Here is a 17,463-nt window from a genome sequence, read left to right on the forward strand (position 1 = left end):
CGTTAAAATATACTTTTGACAATTAACAAATAAATAAATAATTTTATCTTAGAGTGAGAGAAGTTCATTAACCATCTAAGATCAATTACTTGATTCATAACAAATTCAATTCAGTAAATGTATGTAAGTATATATTTGCTATTGATATAATGAGAAATTCAAAAGTTGAATTGTTTATGTAACAGCAAATTTTTCTTTTTTTCCTTTCAAATTGCTTTCTAATAAAAGAGTAACAAATTTACGATATTGTAAAAAAATCAGAGGAATTGAGATTTTTTTTTATTCTACCGCAATCATCCCATACATTCAACAGGATAAAAAATATTACAAGTTATAGAAGATTATTATGACACAGAGAAATACAAATAAAAAACATTATCAATTGAAACGATATTAATAACTTTTTATTTTATGGAATTTTCACTTTTCTTATGACATTGTAAAGTTAAACTCTCAAGCTAACACCACATGCGCTCTCAATATAAAATGATTCTATATATAATTGCATAATTGCATTTTATTTTTTAAAACATTTAATTATATCTTCAAAAACATTTAATTATATCTTCTCATTTAAATATTTACGGTGAACGGTAAAATATGATATGGCATCACATAAAAGAAAATAGATTGTGGTGCAATGTCGGGAAAAGCCACTTCAACTGTGTTTGATTTTCCAATATAAGAATTGATTTTGACTAAATTTAAAATGATTTACGTTTATTTAGCTAAAAAAGAGAAGTGACTTTGAACAATAATTTCAACACTAAGCATGTGTTTGTGCGGTCACATGCCGCCACGGTGCGTTAAAATGAAGTTAACGGTGGTAGCTTCTTCCATGACATGACTCGGGACGCTATAAAAGGCAATCATACCGTTAAACTAAACAGTCTATTAAATCAATTGTAGAAGTTAAAAGCTATAAACTGTAGCTTCAAATAGAATCAATTCTACAAATAAAATCAATTCTACTTTAAAATATTCAAACATATTAGCAGACCCATTAGCTAGTCTCCGATAAAACAAACTACAAGTTTTATTTTTGCTTCAGCAATTACCGATCTGTTGCAAATATATTAAACTCTAAAAAAGATATTTACTAACTAATAGTGAAAATATAGCATGAAATTTGTGATATATGACATTTTCTGTCCACCTTGCAACAGATCCCGCGTAGTATATTTGCTACACGTGATTGGATGAGAACAATTTGTGATAAATTGTGGTGACATTTTTACCTAGTACTAGTATACAATCTAAGCATTTACATCAGGGGTGCGCAAAAGGATGATTGAAGAGTAACTAAGCATGGGATACATATTGGCGTCAAGAAACTGAGCATACTGCTGTATTGCAATATCTCTTCCGGGAAGATCAGGTGTGAGAAAATCATATGGTGCTTTCTTGCTGGTGTCTACGAGAGGTTCCCATCTGTATCCAGGACGCTCTGGCAAGGTAATAGTGAAAGGTAAATGACTTGTATTGAAAGCAACATAAACTTCTCCCTTCACCAAGTCCATCTGAGTTTATTTTCATGCCAAATAAAGGGGGAAATTAATCATTTATGGATTATCCAAGCAAAGGTAATGCAAGAAGACAAATAAAGTTCAAAGCATAGATTCAGTACACTAAAAAGAGCTTAAGGAATTGAACACTTTTAAGGGAAAAAAGTTAACGGTTAATGAAGCTATTGAGAGGTCAAAAGTTCTACTGATGCTAATCTGAGCAGGACAGTTTTGCATAAAGGGTATTAGTTTGTGTCCAGGATCTGGTCAAAAGTTCTGCTGATGCTAATCTGTGACAACATAACGTTGTTAAAAACTTGGCACTTCAAAACAATGGTTGATAATAAAATGCTTCTTATTACATCTGTTCAAATTGGAATTGGGGAGGTAGCAAACAGTCACGATAGGAGATCTAACTTTTGTAATGTCAACGTACATCTTCTGTCAAGTGGAATTCTGTTCTAACCATATATAAGCTGTCCTTAGAACAGCCGCAACAAACAGATTATTCGTAAACCTAGCAGGGCATACAGATACTATCTCCAAAAGGCATTCTACTGTTGCCAGATGTAAAGTTGCTTTAGCTCAATTTGTATTACCTCTCAACTTGTTGGAGCTTTTTAACTGAGATAGATTTCTAACTTAGGTAAGGGCCCTTATAAGTTTATAAGTGTTGACAGAGAAGGTAGACAAGGGGGCTTCTGAATAATTTGGGGTACACAAACTAATTTCAACTCATGTAGGAAGCTTTCATTTAGAAGACTCGTTATCATTGCAAGATTATTTCAACTTTCTTTTCTTGCAAGTGTTTGTTGTTCACTGTCAAACGTGGACGCTTAAGATTTGGTTAGTGCAGAGCGGAAACATGTCCTAATTCTACATTTAGGTAAAGATCATAAGAATGGATCCTAAGATGTGATTCCCGTAGCTTTTTACTAGTACCAGAACTCTTATATTCCTGTTTCATGGCAACAGAGTTTCGTACCAGGGTAAAAGCAACAAAACGGCTAGATTCAGACCAGTCTGGTGTTACAGGAAAATGGCCATGCCACTGAAGCCTCTCTGATGTCGGGAAGTCATCTAGGCCAAGCGACTCACATTCCCTGCAGGATTACAGCATTAGAACGTGTGAAAAGTGCTAGAGTGCTAGAAGAATGCAACAAAGTACTTACTGGCGGAACTTGGTCAAAAGGCGGCAAAATCTGAAGAAGTCTGACGAGGATTCTTCCTTTTTGTCCCATCGGAAATAATTAAGCTGCAAAAAGGCTGAGGATAATTTAATGGAGTTGACGAGATGATGAAATGTGCATTAAAAAATTCTAGTAGATAAGGGGCTCACGTAATTATCATGACAGTAGGTATTGTTGTTTCCTCCTTTTGTATGTCCATATTCATCTCCCATAAATATCATCGGAACTCCCTGATCAGATAAACTAAAAATCGGTAAACAAACCTGTGTTGTCAACAATATCATCTACATTTAAATCGGAATAATTCTAACTTAACTGAATTTAACAACAAAATCAATACAACACTACATTAAACTAAGGGTCTTGCAACCAAGCACCCTCTCAGGGACTGGTTTTTTTTACCAATCACTCATGGGCTAGTTAAAGAATCAAGAAATGGAACATATGTAGCAAAAATGTGATGCATTGATAACTTAACACGTGACATTTTCCAATAAATTTCTCAAATTTAATTCTTTAAGCAGTGCCCGTAGGGCATCGCTGGCATTTTCCATAAACTAAAAGTCACTTTAGATTTTTACTGCCCCTCCATCTGCCGTATAAAAGTCAGAAGAAACTGTTTCAAAACTCCTGTGCAAAACTTGTTATAAGTTATTCAATGAACCTGAAAAGGGAATATTTGCTTATAAATAAGGATCTGGACTATATTATAGTCAAGATACATCGGTTATTCAATGAACCTGAAAAAGGAATATTTGCTTATAAATAACCAAGTACTTTGCTTATAAATGTGACCAGAGTGAGTATGTTACAGAAGTCCAGTGGTCCAAACAAATTTCTTGAAAGAAAAAAAACTATAACTGTGCTGTTGACTTACCTGGGAAACCATGAGAGAAAGAAAGAAATTACGCATTTGTCGTTTCCTCATTTTCTTTACTGAGGCACTGACAAACTCCCCCTCCTACATTAATTTGAGAAATGAAATCAACATTTAATACTTAATAGTAACTCATTTAACTTTGATGTACATAGATTAAGATTCTAATAGGGCTCTATTTGAAGGATTCAGAAAGTGAGGTGTGGTGCGTCCATTTAAGCGGGAATTAACTAAACCCAGAAATGCATAATGTTATAACATGCGCTAGTGTAAACACACAGATGGGAGAAAATAGATACAGTGTTTTATTGAATTTAATAGATATGACAAGATATCAGGCAGTAATAGAGGTAAATGCCTATAAGTTAGAGTAATGCCTGGTGTACAATCTAAAATGATACTTTTTCTTCAAAGCAGAGATTAGACACATCAGACTCTTCATAATAGCAAATTTACACACTCTATTTCCTATAAAAATATGAAGATGGATAGGTGGTTAGAATGCTTGTTCTAATCTAAACACAGTTTAAAAGCCTAATTCATATGTTACATGCAGCTGAGGGAGAACATGGAGAGAAGATACGTGCAACAATCTGGAGAAGTATTATAAAGGCTATGTTTTATGATGACAGTAGTACACAAGGCATGTTTGTGTTGATGAGTATGAATCTCTGTGACTAACAATAAACGAAGTTATATAAGCCACACAGTTTTGTTTAGTCATTTCTTATGAACAATTTGGACTAGCGCACTACCAGGTACACGAACCTAGTAACAATTTGGACTTGTGCACTACCAGGTACATGAACCTAGTATATCTGATTAATAACAGTAAACATATTGGGTTTTAGATATTATCATAAATATTGTAATACAAATGATATTCAGCTTGGTAGAATATACTTAAGATGATGCACCACCATGCAGTAGAAACAAAATTAGAAGGAAAAATTACTCTAAATGCAACTCTGAAGCAGGTTTCTAAACATCTACCTCTCCACAGTTCCAGCTACTATTGTGATTTTCTCCATCATTGTTGTCTTCTCCATTGGGCAAGTTATGCTTGTTGTTGTAAGTCACCAAATCAGCTAGAGTGAAGCCATCATGAGCACATACAAGGTTAATACTATTCCATGGTTTTCTTCCTCCCTGTACCAAAAATATAGAGTAATGTCCACCACACAAGAACAAGGTAGAAGAATAGACGATAGCAACAGAAAACACAACTTTCAAATTTAGCTGAAATAAATAACTAATCCCATGAGAATAAAATATAATGAGCAAGTTAATAGACGATGAAATATGATGTTTAAATGTATAAATTTGAAATCAATAAGAGAAACCGGTCAATGATAAGAGAAACAAATAGAAGTGGTTCCAAAAGGAACTAACTACTACTGCAGTGTGACATGAGACAACAGATAAACCTGATACAAATTAGGACTCCCACAAATACATTCAGCAAATGCTCCAGCAAAGCCATCTGTACCCTTGATAAACTGGCGTACAGTGTCTCTGTACTGAAAAAATAAAGAATGACGCGTTAAATAGTTCATAACTTCACCAAAAGTGCATGTTATATAACATACAATTTGTAGATCATGTATTCTTTAGAAAGTTTGGGAGTATGCAATAGCCACTCAATACGTTACAGAGATTTGCTTACGCGGAAAGAAATGAACTAACACGGGGAGCATGTAGAGGATAATAACACTAGTAAAAGGAAAATAGACCACAGACTTTGGTTAAATTTCGGCATTTTAGTTTGCATAAAGGGAATCAAGAAGATTCTGGTTAAATGTATACATATCACCACTCCTCTGGTTGTCCTAGTAAAACTGGTATAGGAATGGTGAAAAATCTTTCTACTTTAATCATACAAACTAACTGACTACTTTTATGCAACGTCTACAATTCAACAATTTTGTTTAAGATTGAACATTTGAAAAAGGCATGACATTGCTAAATTGCTATGCAGTTTGTATCCAGCTCATCTAAAGCATCAAGTATTTCACTTCAGATGATTCTTCTCTTTAGAGGAAAAAGTGAGTAATCTCAACCATTCAAAAATACAATATGCATAACATATCAAAAGTGGAAGTTCTAGAAAGAAATAATGAAGTTCATCTAATTTAGCACTGGGTTATTTTCAATAAAAATGAAACCTCGCGCAGTTATTCTTGTAATTTCACATAAACAGGCTATAAGGTTAGTCAGGTTATATGTTTTTTTTTGGTACAAAATAGGGCATAAGTCAGGTTATATGTTATATGATGAAGTGATGCAATTGTGATTGTTCAATGATGTATTGTTAAGTTTTCCTTTTGTAACATGCGCATTTGTGAGTTCCGTTCAAGCTGTGCTACCACATCCTTTCATTTTCCAGTCACATCATAATAATAAATGTGTTTATGACTCGAACAGTTGTACGTCTGCACTGACCTTCCCATTCCATTCCGACCAAATACCCCAGTGAGGGAAAGTGCCAACTTGGTACAGGCCTCCAGCATCCCAGGCTTCAGCTATAAGCTATAAATGAGAATCAAGAAACTCAGCATATTTAGCTTACTGCTTCCAAACAACTGCAAACTAATATATACGATAAATAATGATTACAATCACCAATCAGTTCCTATTGCAAAGAAAAGTTCTATTACCCAGTAGCTTCTATGACTATCGAAATCCCAAAGGAAAAGTATAACAATAGTCGCCAACAGTGAATGCCGATTGCAAATATCAGCTCTATCACCTAAATAATTAATTACCTAGTTTCCCCCATTTTCTTAAATTGTTTAATCAGCCACATACATTTATTTATATTAATGTAGTATTTAAGAAACTTCTGAAATTAAATTGTCTTAATTCTTAAAAATGACCAATTGTTTGTCTTTTTATGAAAATAAAAAATTCAGAAATATATGATTCTGTTGTTTCCCAAATTCCTTTTAAGTCACCATTATTCCTTGTGTTATACACTTCCCCCTAACAATCCCAACTCTTTTCATTGCTTCACTGAAATATATTCATCACACAATTAACTGTAAAAACCACATACATGACCGTTTAGCTAACACACAACATTCTTTACATCCAATAGCTTCTCCAAATAGAAATGTCAGCACTCATCTCTCATTTTAGATAAGAGAATAATCTAAACAATTTAGCTTCTTGCAAGGCCAAGATCGACCACAAAATCTAGCTTCATTTATATATCAGCAGAAATTTTAATTCATAGTATGCTTTAAACCCCTTTATCTTCCTGGTGAACAGAAAAATCATGTAAATAAATTGTGTTACATAAAACTCTGGCTAGCTTACAGAAAATCCAATAAAATTTGCATCATCACTTTTGTATATCTGATTGTTTCAGGAAAATTACCTCAAAAAGATTTGTTAATTTCAAAAGTTCAATATACCTAGAACAATTTAAAAGTGTGGAAGTATATAAGTATAAATGCTTGTTGTCAAACTTACAACAAAAAATTTCACCCAAAAAAAAACTTAAAACAAATAAATCTTTATAATTGCTTTAAGAGAACTATGTAAGTTGAAAAACCTTCACTCCACGAAGTATTGGATCAATACTGATCATATCAATCAATGGCGGACTGCTTAAAGGGGTTCCAGTTGTCAGAAAGTCACCTTCTATTGGAGCACCAAATACATTAACTCCGTTCCAGAGACTGGTAACAAACAAGGAAAGGAAAATAAGTACACTAAGATGCATCGGTCTCCAGTAAATTTCAGTACCAATGCATTATATAGTATATAACCTGCTACTCCTGGTCATAATAGAAGCAAGATCAAAGCGAAAACCATCCACGTGCATTTCGGTTACCCAATATCTGTTGCACGAGAGAAAATTAGTAAGGCCTTCAATCTAATATGGTAGCAATTTCTAGCCCCTTGTAAATAATAACTGAAACAAATCTGACTAGAGTGGAATACAATAAAGTGAAAGAATATACAACTATACATTAAAAATGCAATGACCAAAAGACATAGAATTGTTCAGATAAATTATGTTAGAAGTGATATGCTACAAATTACAAAAGGGAAATGCTAACAAGTGCCCTTAGGTAATGGCACTAGTTAAGAAGTCTAAAGAATAAATTTTGTCTTGAAAATGGTGCATTCAATGCATTAAAACTTTAAAAGGTAATTTTTTCTACTTAAAATTTACTCCCTCCGTTTCTAAATATAAGCAAATTTTACTTTTTAGATTCATTCAATTAATGATGTATGTGGTTTATAATATGGACCACATACATCATTAATTGAATGAACCTAAAGTAAAATTTGCTTATATTTAAAAACGGAGGGGAGTAGCAATTATTTCCATTTTTAGCAAGACCTATTTGTGGTATACTAAATATGTACATTTATGGAGTGCTTATGTATAACAGCATGTCAATACCAATAGATACAGACTAACAGCATCTTATGGAGTGCTTATGTATAACAGCATGTCAACAATACCAATAGATACAGAAGTCAACAAACTTTTGATATCTGGCAAAATGTTTTTCAATTAAGAATTAAGAGATAATGTACATTAAAAGGTTTAATTTTTTAAAAAAAAAAAAACCCTATAATAATAAACTTCATAAAAGAATATCATCGATAATCATTGTAAACATACCTTAAGCAGTCCACTATAAATTTCCTTACAACGGGATGGTTGCAATTAAATGTGTTCCCACATCCTGAGTAGTTGTAGAATTCCCCCTAAAGACACAAAAGTGGGTCTAGTTGACATTTCTCGTGGTTTAAAAGAATAAAAGAATGCAAGTATAAATAAATTTGAAAACAGCCAAATAGCAATAAAAACTTGATCTGCATACTAACTCCTTTAGAAGTAAAGATGCATATTTAAATTTTTAATAATGTTGGTTAACAAGGATTTCTGATTTGCTGGATGTTACTTAATTCTGATCCTTAGCTGTTATCATGCTGGAAAGTAGAATTACAAGGAAACTAAATACTGGGATTTAAACGTCCACTCTAACTTTCTTTTCTCGTTGGAGATTGATATCCTGCCATGTCTTGTTACTTCTGTATGCTTAATGCATTGACCTACTTATTAGCTGGAAGAGCCGTGTCTAGTGTCAATAAATAAGAACTAATTCCAAATCAGGAATACAAAAAATGGTGCTAAATAGATTTTTATATGTTATGTGTAAACAAATTTGGATAAATGATAATTAAAAATTTGTTTGGAAAATTAAAAAAAATATTTTTTTGGTTCTGGTTTAGGAATAGATAATCACTCATGCAATTAATTTAGATAATAAGTGTTCACGGACTAACCATTGATCACTATTAACTGGTTAAGCAGTTAATTTTGCTCAAAATCTGATCTATTTTCACAAACACAAAAAAAAAAAAAGAAGAAGAAAAAGAAACTGATTTTACCAACCTACTTCTTTGAGATTTGAGTTCCTCCAAGGCTTAAATATTACCAACCAAATAGCTGAAAGAGAGAATAAGAATGTTTAGGAATACCTTGGGTGCTACCATGTAATACACGCTATTGTCAACTCCTCTAAAAGAAATAATGGGACCCTTCTCATTCCCTTCAGCTGTATGATTGAAAACAACATCCATGATAACCTGCTCCAGTAATATAGCAAGGAAAACATAATTTAATCTAAAAAAGAAGAAACAATAGACAACTAGTAAAATGAAATCAAATGCAATATTGATCACCTCTATTCCTCGCTTGTGTGCCTCTTTGATGAGGAGCTTCATTTCATTAATCCCGTCACGGCCACAGTTTTGTATGCCAGCTGATGAGTATCTTATCATTGGTGAAAAGTAATTGATGGTTGAATAGCCCCAAAAATTGACCCTAAAAGAAAAATGAAACAGGTTTATCATATACTTGAGATAATATTAAAAAGAAGTCAAAATAAGAACCGCACAGAGCCACACGTGTAGAATAACATCCATTATTTTTAGAGAAGGCCAAAATTATATTAACAACAGTGTAAACCAGATATGCCTGATAAAAAGAACAATCAGCATAAAAGCAAAGTACTAGGCGCCATTACACAATAGTCCCCTTGCTAAACCACCTAAAGTCTACAAACCAAATATTGTAAACTCACCAAATCATAATATTCACTAAAAACCGGTCCATAAAAATAAATGGCTAACTGTGATTAACGTATGACTTGAAGATAATACAACCAGAAGTAAAGGATAAGAATTACAATGATTTCATCACCAAATGACTCTCTTACCTATAGTCCCCCTGAATAGCATTGTAACTGTAGTATTCCAGCTCATTGAACTCATGACATGGCATTAATTCTATACAATTTACTCCAAGTTCCTGCAAAATGAATAATGCCAAATGAAAATAGTTTCATTAAGAAATCCATATCTGCTTTATGTAGTAATGAACTACAGTAGAAAAATAATAATGCAATCCCATGTTCATGAAAAACAAATTTTGTGGATCCAGCAGCATGAAAAACAATCATGCATTGTGATCATGTGATGTATCACTGAAAAATCAAATACACCTTTTCTTTTCCCTAAATAAAGACGCAGTATGAGTCTTTCCATCTGCCACTGAGGATTTTATCACAGTTAGATTATGAAGTGTACAATCGATTTGATAAAATATTATCATCATCGGAGAGATACTAGAAGCTTTTTTATTCCAATTCCAATTCTCCCTGCATTTCGCCGTCTAGTTCATCATATTATCAAAATTACTTCTTTTTAGAGGACACATTATCTTCTTCTATGGAAAGTAAGTTTCCTCTAATGATAAATTACTTTCTTCAATCCACTCAATAAAACATATCGAAATCAAAATAACTAGATAAGTGATCATAAACTTCACCTTTAAGTGATCAAGCTTCTCTACTACACCAAGATATGTACCAGGGAACTCAGCCTTACTTGACTCATGCTTTGTAAACCCTCTCACATGCATTTCATATATAATAAGATCCTTTTGTGGATATTTCAAAGGCAAGTCACCTTCCCAGTCAAACTAAACACATTGCATAACAAGAAAATCAAAAAGTGAATCATAGTCTTCAAATTAATAATTTAATCAAATAAAATAACCGTAAATAAATAAAGTACCTCCTCGTTATCAAAAGGTACCATACCAGCCATTTGGGGCCAGCAGTTACCATCAGGTCCTACTTCTCCAAACTCTCCTCTACTTATAACTGCCTAAACAAATGAGCACTATATCATAAGGGTCCACATAGCATGAAATTTAATAGTTCTGATTTATTTTTATTTATTTTTGTTTAAAAGAGCCTAATGGCGAAACTAACACTCTAAGTGTTTAAAAGTGAGGAATTGCACGTTCAAACCCGCACCTCAACATGTCAAATGTCACTGTAATGTTTTATCATCTGAACTATAATGTACTTAAAAGAAAATAATTAAGAGAAGAGACTAACTTTTGCATAAGGGTCGATTAAAATACGAGAAGAATCATAGTAGTGACCCTGTTGAGGAGAAAATTTGCCATCAAATTTATAAGCATAGAGCATATCTTTAAAATCTCCTTTTAGAAACACATGCCAAACACATCCTGTTTTATTCACCAATGGATCAAGAGTAATGTACTCTGTCACTTTATTCTGCAAAAAAAAAAAAAAAAAAAAAAATTAAAAATCTAAAAACTCGGAAAAGTTGAGAAATTTGAAACTGAATTGAATTGGAATATACGTTTTTGAAGTCGGAAAGAGTGAAGAAGCAGAGAGTAGCTGAGAGTGAATTGAGTGAATTAATGGCGAAATTGACCCCGTCTTCTTGAGGAGTGGCACCGTAGGGTGAGGGGTGGCCTTTGGAAAGTTGCAATTGGCGCTTCTCAATTTCGATAACTGCAGTTTCAGTATCAACACCGACACGATTTCCAATGGCGAAGATCTTCTTCTTCTTCTTCTTTGGCCTTGAATTTGGGGAAATGATGATGGAAGTTCTGTTGTGAATCTCGAAATTGGTTATATTGATGAGATTAGCAAGTGTTGTAGAGTGAGAAAGAGGAGAAAGAATGTGAGGAATGCAGGCCATTGTTGATCAAAGAAAACTGGGAATGCAATGAGAGTGTTTGTGGCTTCTAGTCATTTCTGTTGAAATTGATTTGATTCGATTCTCACGAAGAAGCATTTTGTTACTATTTTTCAATTCAGACAGACAGAGACAAATACGCTGCTTGTTCTTTCGCGCTTTCTTTTGGCCCACTCACTTCCTCTTTTCCTTTCTTTCCAACCGTTTATTTCTTACGAGTATTTCCCATTTTTATCATTACTTTACTTCATTATTAGTAGGTGCTTACAATTTTTTCAAAAGTATAAAAAAATAAAAGATGTGAAGTGCGGTTTGAATCAGTTTTAAAAAAAAATGTAGAAGAAAATATGATCCGCACTATTGTAATGCATGTGGTACAATTAATCATTGTAAAAAATCTATTAATTGACATTGTTTTTAAATTATATAATTCGAACCATGTTGGTGCCAAGAAAAAAATGTAAATTAAACACTAGATTTTTAAAGATTTGGAACTAACATTTGGTTTAGTGGTGAAAATGGTCTCAAATATGATGTATTCAAGTAACTTGACTTCAAGGACGGCACAATGCGACAAGGTTCGAATTTTGGGGTTTTGGGTGATTTTAAGGTATAACTTCGAAAATGGGCAAATGAGGGATGAGTTCTGAGATGAGTTATATATGGGTACCTTTCGGAATATAAAATTGGGAAATGTTAACGAGTGCTCCCGGAGCACTCTTTAAGCACTTTAAATGGTAAGTTTTTAATGAAAAGTTGTGTATTAAATGCATTGTAAATTGTAATAGTTGACTTTTTTGAATAATAATTACTAAATTTGGGATGCTTAAAGAGTGCCCCGGGAGCACTCCTTAACAAGACCCTATAAAATTCGAAGTGTGTTTTTTTATAATCTAAACGGATAGAATTGCAAATACAGAGGGTGAAAAAGAGGTTTGTAGGGTGGGAAAAGAGATATGCATTTATTTGATGTCAATGGGCCGCAAAGCAATGTACTAATCTCACTGACGAATAGTAAGTGGATTACATTTAACACCACCCCGTTCTGTTTTTTGTGCAAAAAGTACCCTCCATATTAAGAGGATCACCAGCATCCCCCTGTATTGAACATTTGGACCTACTACAGAATTCTATTTCAAAAACACCGCTCAAAATGCACCATCTAACAATAATTTATAATTATATAGTAGTATGGTTCCTGTCTCTCTAATCTTTGTTTTTTTGTAAATAAAATATATCATCAGAGAATAGAAGCGGTACTTCAACTCAATACGACTCAACAATTACATTTTACAACCTTCTAAAAATCATTTTTTGGATGAAGTTTTTTTTTTTTTTGAGCAACTTTTTTGGATGAAGTTATTGATATGAGATATCCCTATAGTTAACATGTAATTAACAAAATAACTAATACAACCTTAAAATAAATAAATAAATGATACCGTAATAACAAAAATATTTCAAACAAGATTGTTAAACAATAATCAAGTATATTGAATATACAATTTTTTTTTCATTTACCGTGATATATGTACGAAGTTTCTAACGTCTTTTAACAATAATTAATATCCGACAGAGGATTCATTGAGCATATAAGGTGGATTCTACTTTTCCAAACAATTTTTTTAACACTTACAAATTAGGAATTAAATTCTAACTACTAACTTAAAGAACTCAAGTCTCTTACTATTTAGACCAATCCATTCTTTATTTTTGGATTTACAAACAATATTGATAGTACGATACCAATATTTAAGTGTGCGACCTACTAGGTTGGCCTAAGTAGACTTCACCACGTTACTTTAAAACAACTAATTTATTTTGGAGCTCCACTATTTATTTTTTTTAAAACAAGGTAAATGTAATATAAATGTAGTTGATTTTGAAGATCTTTTATTCCCTATCCCTAAATTTTATACTAACAAAAAAATTGTGATGGTTCTCCAAATTAAAATTTCATTTACATTTTACTTTATTTCATTTAACAAGTTATAAGGAATTAATAAGAAAAAAAAGTGAAGCACATGGTTGCTTCACCAACCAAACTTTTAAATAATTTGGAGACGGTTACTTATGTGGATGATTCCATTGAAACACACTCTTTATTGTACAAAGATCGTTTGAAAGATCTTTTGAGCTCAGTTAGTAGAAATATTATATATTTTATATGAGATTGTAGTTTGAATCTTGGACACTCCACTTGTCTACAACAAAATTGTATGAGCTCTAACCACTAAACTACTAAATCGAAGAAGAAAAAATCGTTTGAAAGAAACCCCGCTTGAAGGTGCACTAAGCTAATAACTGCAAGTGTGGCACAAGGTGACACATTAAATATTAAATACGGAGGTACGTCACAATATAATGTGCATGCATGAATACTACGGTTGTTGCAGGGGTCGTGGTCATGACGAATGCATGTCATCAGTCATCACAGCTTGATAGTGAATTAGTGTTATTTATAATGGCAATGCTAGGAGCAATAGCTTCAACACTCTCTCTTGGAGGTGGCATTTAGGGTGGGTAGGAGGAATTCTTTTCCACCATGAGAAAGTCTCCTTTTATTAGATAGATGGCCGTTAAAACAGGTCAAGCTTAAAAAAATAATAAAATTAATTATCTTATTTTAATGACTTGCTTCTACACCCAAGCTGGTCTATGCTTCTGTTTTTTCACGTTAGGACCCTTAGTTTCTTTCATTTATGTAAAACATACTCAGCAGCATGTTCTCCCACAATAAAGCCTCACAGAGTCATCATAAACTGTAGATCATTGTTTCATCTTGCACAACTTAATATCAAAATGTTTGTAATTTTATTTCCTAGGTTCAATCATCTCTTCCCCATTTATTGTATGTTCTTCAGGTCTTAACAACCATAACCACCGCACGCCGCCGTCTTCCAACCATAACCACCGTTATCGCCGCCGTCATTCAAAATACTATGGAGGATTTGTCTAGCTGGTACAAGCAAAAATCACTTCATTGACGTTGAAAAAGAAAATGAAATGGGTTACGGGAACGAAATCCATTCAGTGGGTTATAATTTTTCCTAGTTATCTTTTCTAATATCTCTAAGATCCATTCATGTCTAAATCTTAACCTAGCTAATATTAGCAATAAAAGAACCACAATCATCTTGAGAGTAAAGAAGAGTTTTGAGAAAATGGAATGAAAATTGGTTCTTTTCATAGAAATGTATACATCTTTAAAACTGTTTCAAGATTGACGACGGCAACTCTGAATAACGACGGCAATAGTGGAAGGGACGGCGGTGAGGAGGAGGGCGACAATTGGTTGCAAGGTGTGGGTTTGTGAAATTGGGTTTCGGGTTATCCTGAAAATCCGATAAAGCGTAAATTGAGCCCAGCTTGAATTATAATAAAAAAAATTACTTGTTGGATCATCGTTTTTGTCACATGCACTGTTACAAAAAGTTGCCAAGAGGTTGCAGGGAAAAAAATTGAGTGAATCTAAACCATTCATTTAAAATAATAATATATCAATGCTTGAAAATGGTACTTTGTCATGGTGGAAAAGTATTCCCTCTACCCACCCTAAATGCCACCTCTCTTGGATACTTGCTCAGTTATTGGTTCACGTGGTTGTTATTGACAATTTTGTAATTGGCAACCGGCTCATTGTTTTAATATGATTTAATTATTGTAATTTAAAATTCTTTTGAAATTGCTGCTCCTTTTTTATTTGTTACAAAAATGTGTTTTTTTTTTGTTTTGTTGCAAAAATCATTGCTTTGCTGCAAGTTCTTTATTCATCGTTAAGCTTGAAGATATCAGAAACTAGTGGCATATCCTTTGCACTGTAGAGGCTATGAGAGTTCACAAATGGTCGAAAAACAGTTAGTGTTAGAATTGCAGAATATGAGATCTGATTTGAAGAAATTAGATTCAACTAGATTGTGTTTGATGGAGTACGGAGCTCTTGCAGAAGAGATGAATATGTAAGAAATCCATTTGAAATTGGTGAAGATTTTCCTTAAGGGTTTGTTTGGAAGATCAAAGAAAGTGAAATGAAAGATAGTAAGAGGAAAGATTGTTGAAGGAATGAAAGAGAGTAGAAAGTGAATGGAAAGGGAGATGATTATTTAACTGTTTGGTATGAAAGAAAGTGGAAAGAAAGACAAAGGAAAGATAGATCAATGTTTATTAAAATGACATAAATATCCTTACATTAAAAATTGGTATTATATTACATAAAGTAGCATATATTTATAAAAAAAAAAACAAATAATAATGTTTCTATATTGCGCGCGCACCCACAAATAATCTAATGTTTCTACTTCCTTTACTCTTTTGTTAGAAATAATCTAACTAAAATAATTCCTTAAAAAAAATCTAATTAAAATAATTAATAAAAAAATATATTGATGCTAAAATTTATGTTATATATATATACAAAGAAGGAGTTTCAGAGTATTTTTATTGATCATCATGTCATATAGGACCGACTCGGACATCCAATTGATTCAATTTGAATTATCTGAAAGATAGATCCGTTAAATATATATTATATCAATAAATCAACAAAAAATTTCGATTCATTAGACGGTAAACTAAAAAGGTTGATATGAGGTCCCAGAGAGATATGTAAAAAACATACTCCTAATCCTAAATGAAATAAACTTATAATCATGGAATCGATATATATATATATATATATATATATATATATATATATATATATATATGCGCGCTCGCAATACAGTACCGTTAATCTTTTTTTAGGGGTTTTGTAATTAGATTATTTCTAACAAAAGAGTAAAGGAAGTAAAAACGTTAGATTATTTCAAATAAAAGAAACACAAACGTTAAAAATGAAATATTTATCTCCCTTGCAAATATGTCTACAAAACAAGGGTATATATGTCATTTTGCTTAAAAAGATGCAAGTTTCTAACTTTCTTCTCATAACCCTGCGGAAAGCTTTTTGAGCATGGGGCCCACTCAAATCAATCTTTCCTTCCTCAATCTATGGAAACCAAACGATGGAAGGACCACGTTTCAAGAAACTTTCCATCCCATAAGTTTCCATCCTTCCACTTTCTCTGGAAACAAACAGGCCCTAAAAAAATAAAATCTATGAAGAAGCTACATGTATTTGGATTATTGAGGTGTGACTGTTGATTTTGTTTTAACAAAAATGATTTCATGATTCTCAGGGACGAAGGAGATGCGTGTCCTTTTAATTTTTTAAGTTAGTTTGAATAAAATAAATATAAAAATTAATGGTGTGCCTCTAAACCTGGTATTAAGTTTTTGGGTTAAATATGTTTTTGGTCCCTATAAATATACCAACTTTTCGTTTTGGTCCCTTTAAAATTTTCCTTCAACTTTTAGTCCCTAATAAAATTTTCATCTTCACTTTTGGTCCCTATTTTAAAGTAAACTCATATGTACAATACATATTTTTGAATAAAATTTTGCAGAAAAATTCATAATATTATAAGAATCTCTCCCAAAAAAAATTAGAATTTTTTAACAAAACATGAATTTAATATGAATTTTTATATGTTTGATAGTTAAAAATTCATAATTAATTTATGTTTTGTTAAATAATTCTAATTTTTTGGGGGAATATTTTTTACAATATTCAACACATTTCTGCAAAATTTCATTAAAAAAATACAAAACTTAACTTAAAAATAGGGACCAAAAGTAGTGATTGAAAACTTTATAGGGACTAAAACTTGAAGGAAAATTTTAGAGGGACTGAAACGAAAAGTTAGTATATTTATAGGGACCAAAAACATATTTAACCCTAAGTTTTTTATAATCAATGATGTGGACCAATAATCAAGAGAGTATAAAAGAGAGAGTGTAAGAGTGA

The 17,463-nt window shown here is 32.4% G+C and overlaps 1 protein-coding gene across 2 annotated transcripts; it reads right to left on the minus strand.

The window, feature by feature from the left end:
• Window positions 1-1,018: 1,018 nt before the first annotated feature.
• LOC11428998 (isoamylase 1, chloroplastic) lies at window positions 1,019-11,798 on the minus strand. Of its 2 annotated transcripts, XM_003630575.4 has the most exons (18): window positions 11,277-11,793; window positions 11,006-11,188; window positions 10,677-10,769; window positions 10,429-10,581; window positions 9,818-9,909; window positions 9,282-9,423; window positions 9,078-9,185; window positions 8,215-8,300; window positions 7,346-7,417; window positions 7,129-7,255; window positions 6,015-6,101; window positions 5,000-5,092; window positions 4,566-4,721; window positions 3,573-3,656; window positions 2,845-2,925; window positions 2,678-2,760; window positions 2,491-2,608; window positions 1,019-1,520 (listed from the first exon to the last, which is right to left on the minus strand). In XM_003630575.4, the coding sequence occupies exons 1-18, from the start codon at window positions 11,619-11,621 to the stop codon at window positions 1,257-1,259; spliced, it is 2,367 nt and encodes a 788-aa protein (XP_003630623.2). In that variant the 5' UTR covers window positions 11,622-11,793; the 3' UTR covers window positions 1,019-1,256. The 2 variants fall into 2 exon arrangements, with proteins under 2 accessions (XP_003630623.2, XP_024629278.1); XM_024773510.2 differs by lacking the exon at window positions 1,019-1,520 and having other exon boundaries at window positions 2,487-2,608; window positions 2,678-2,771; window positions 11,277-11,798.
• Window positions 11,799-17,463: the final 5,665 nt, after the last annotated feature.

Source organism: Medicago truncatula, chromosome 8 (assembly GCF_003473485.1).
Source record: "Medicago truncatula cultivar Jemalong A17 chromosome 8, MtrunA17r5.0-ANR, whole genome shotgun sequence".
Taxonomy (NCBI): Eukaryota; Viridiplantae; Streptophyta; class Magnoliopsida; order Fabales; family Fabaceae; genus Medicago; species Medicago truncatula.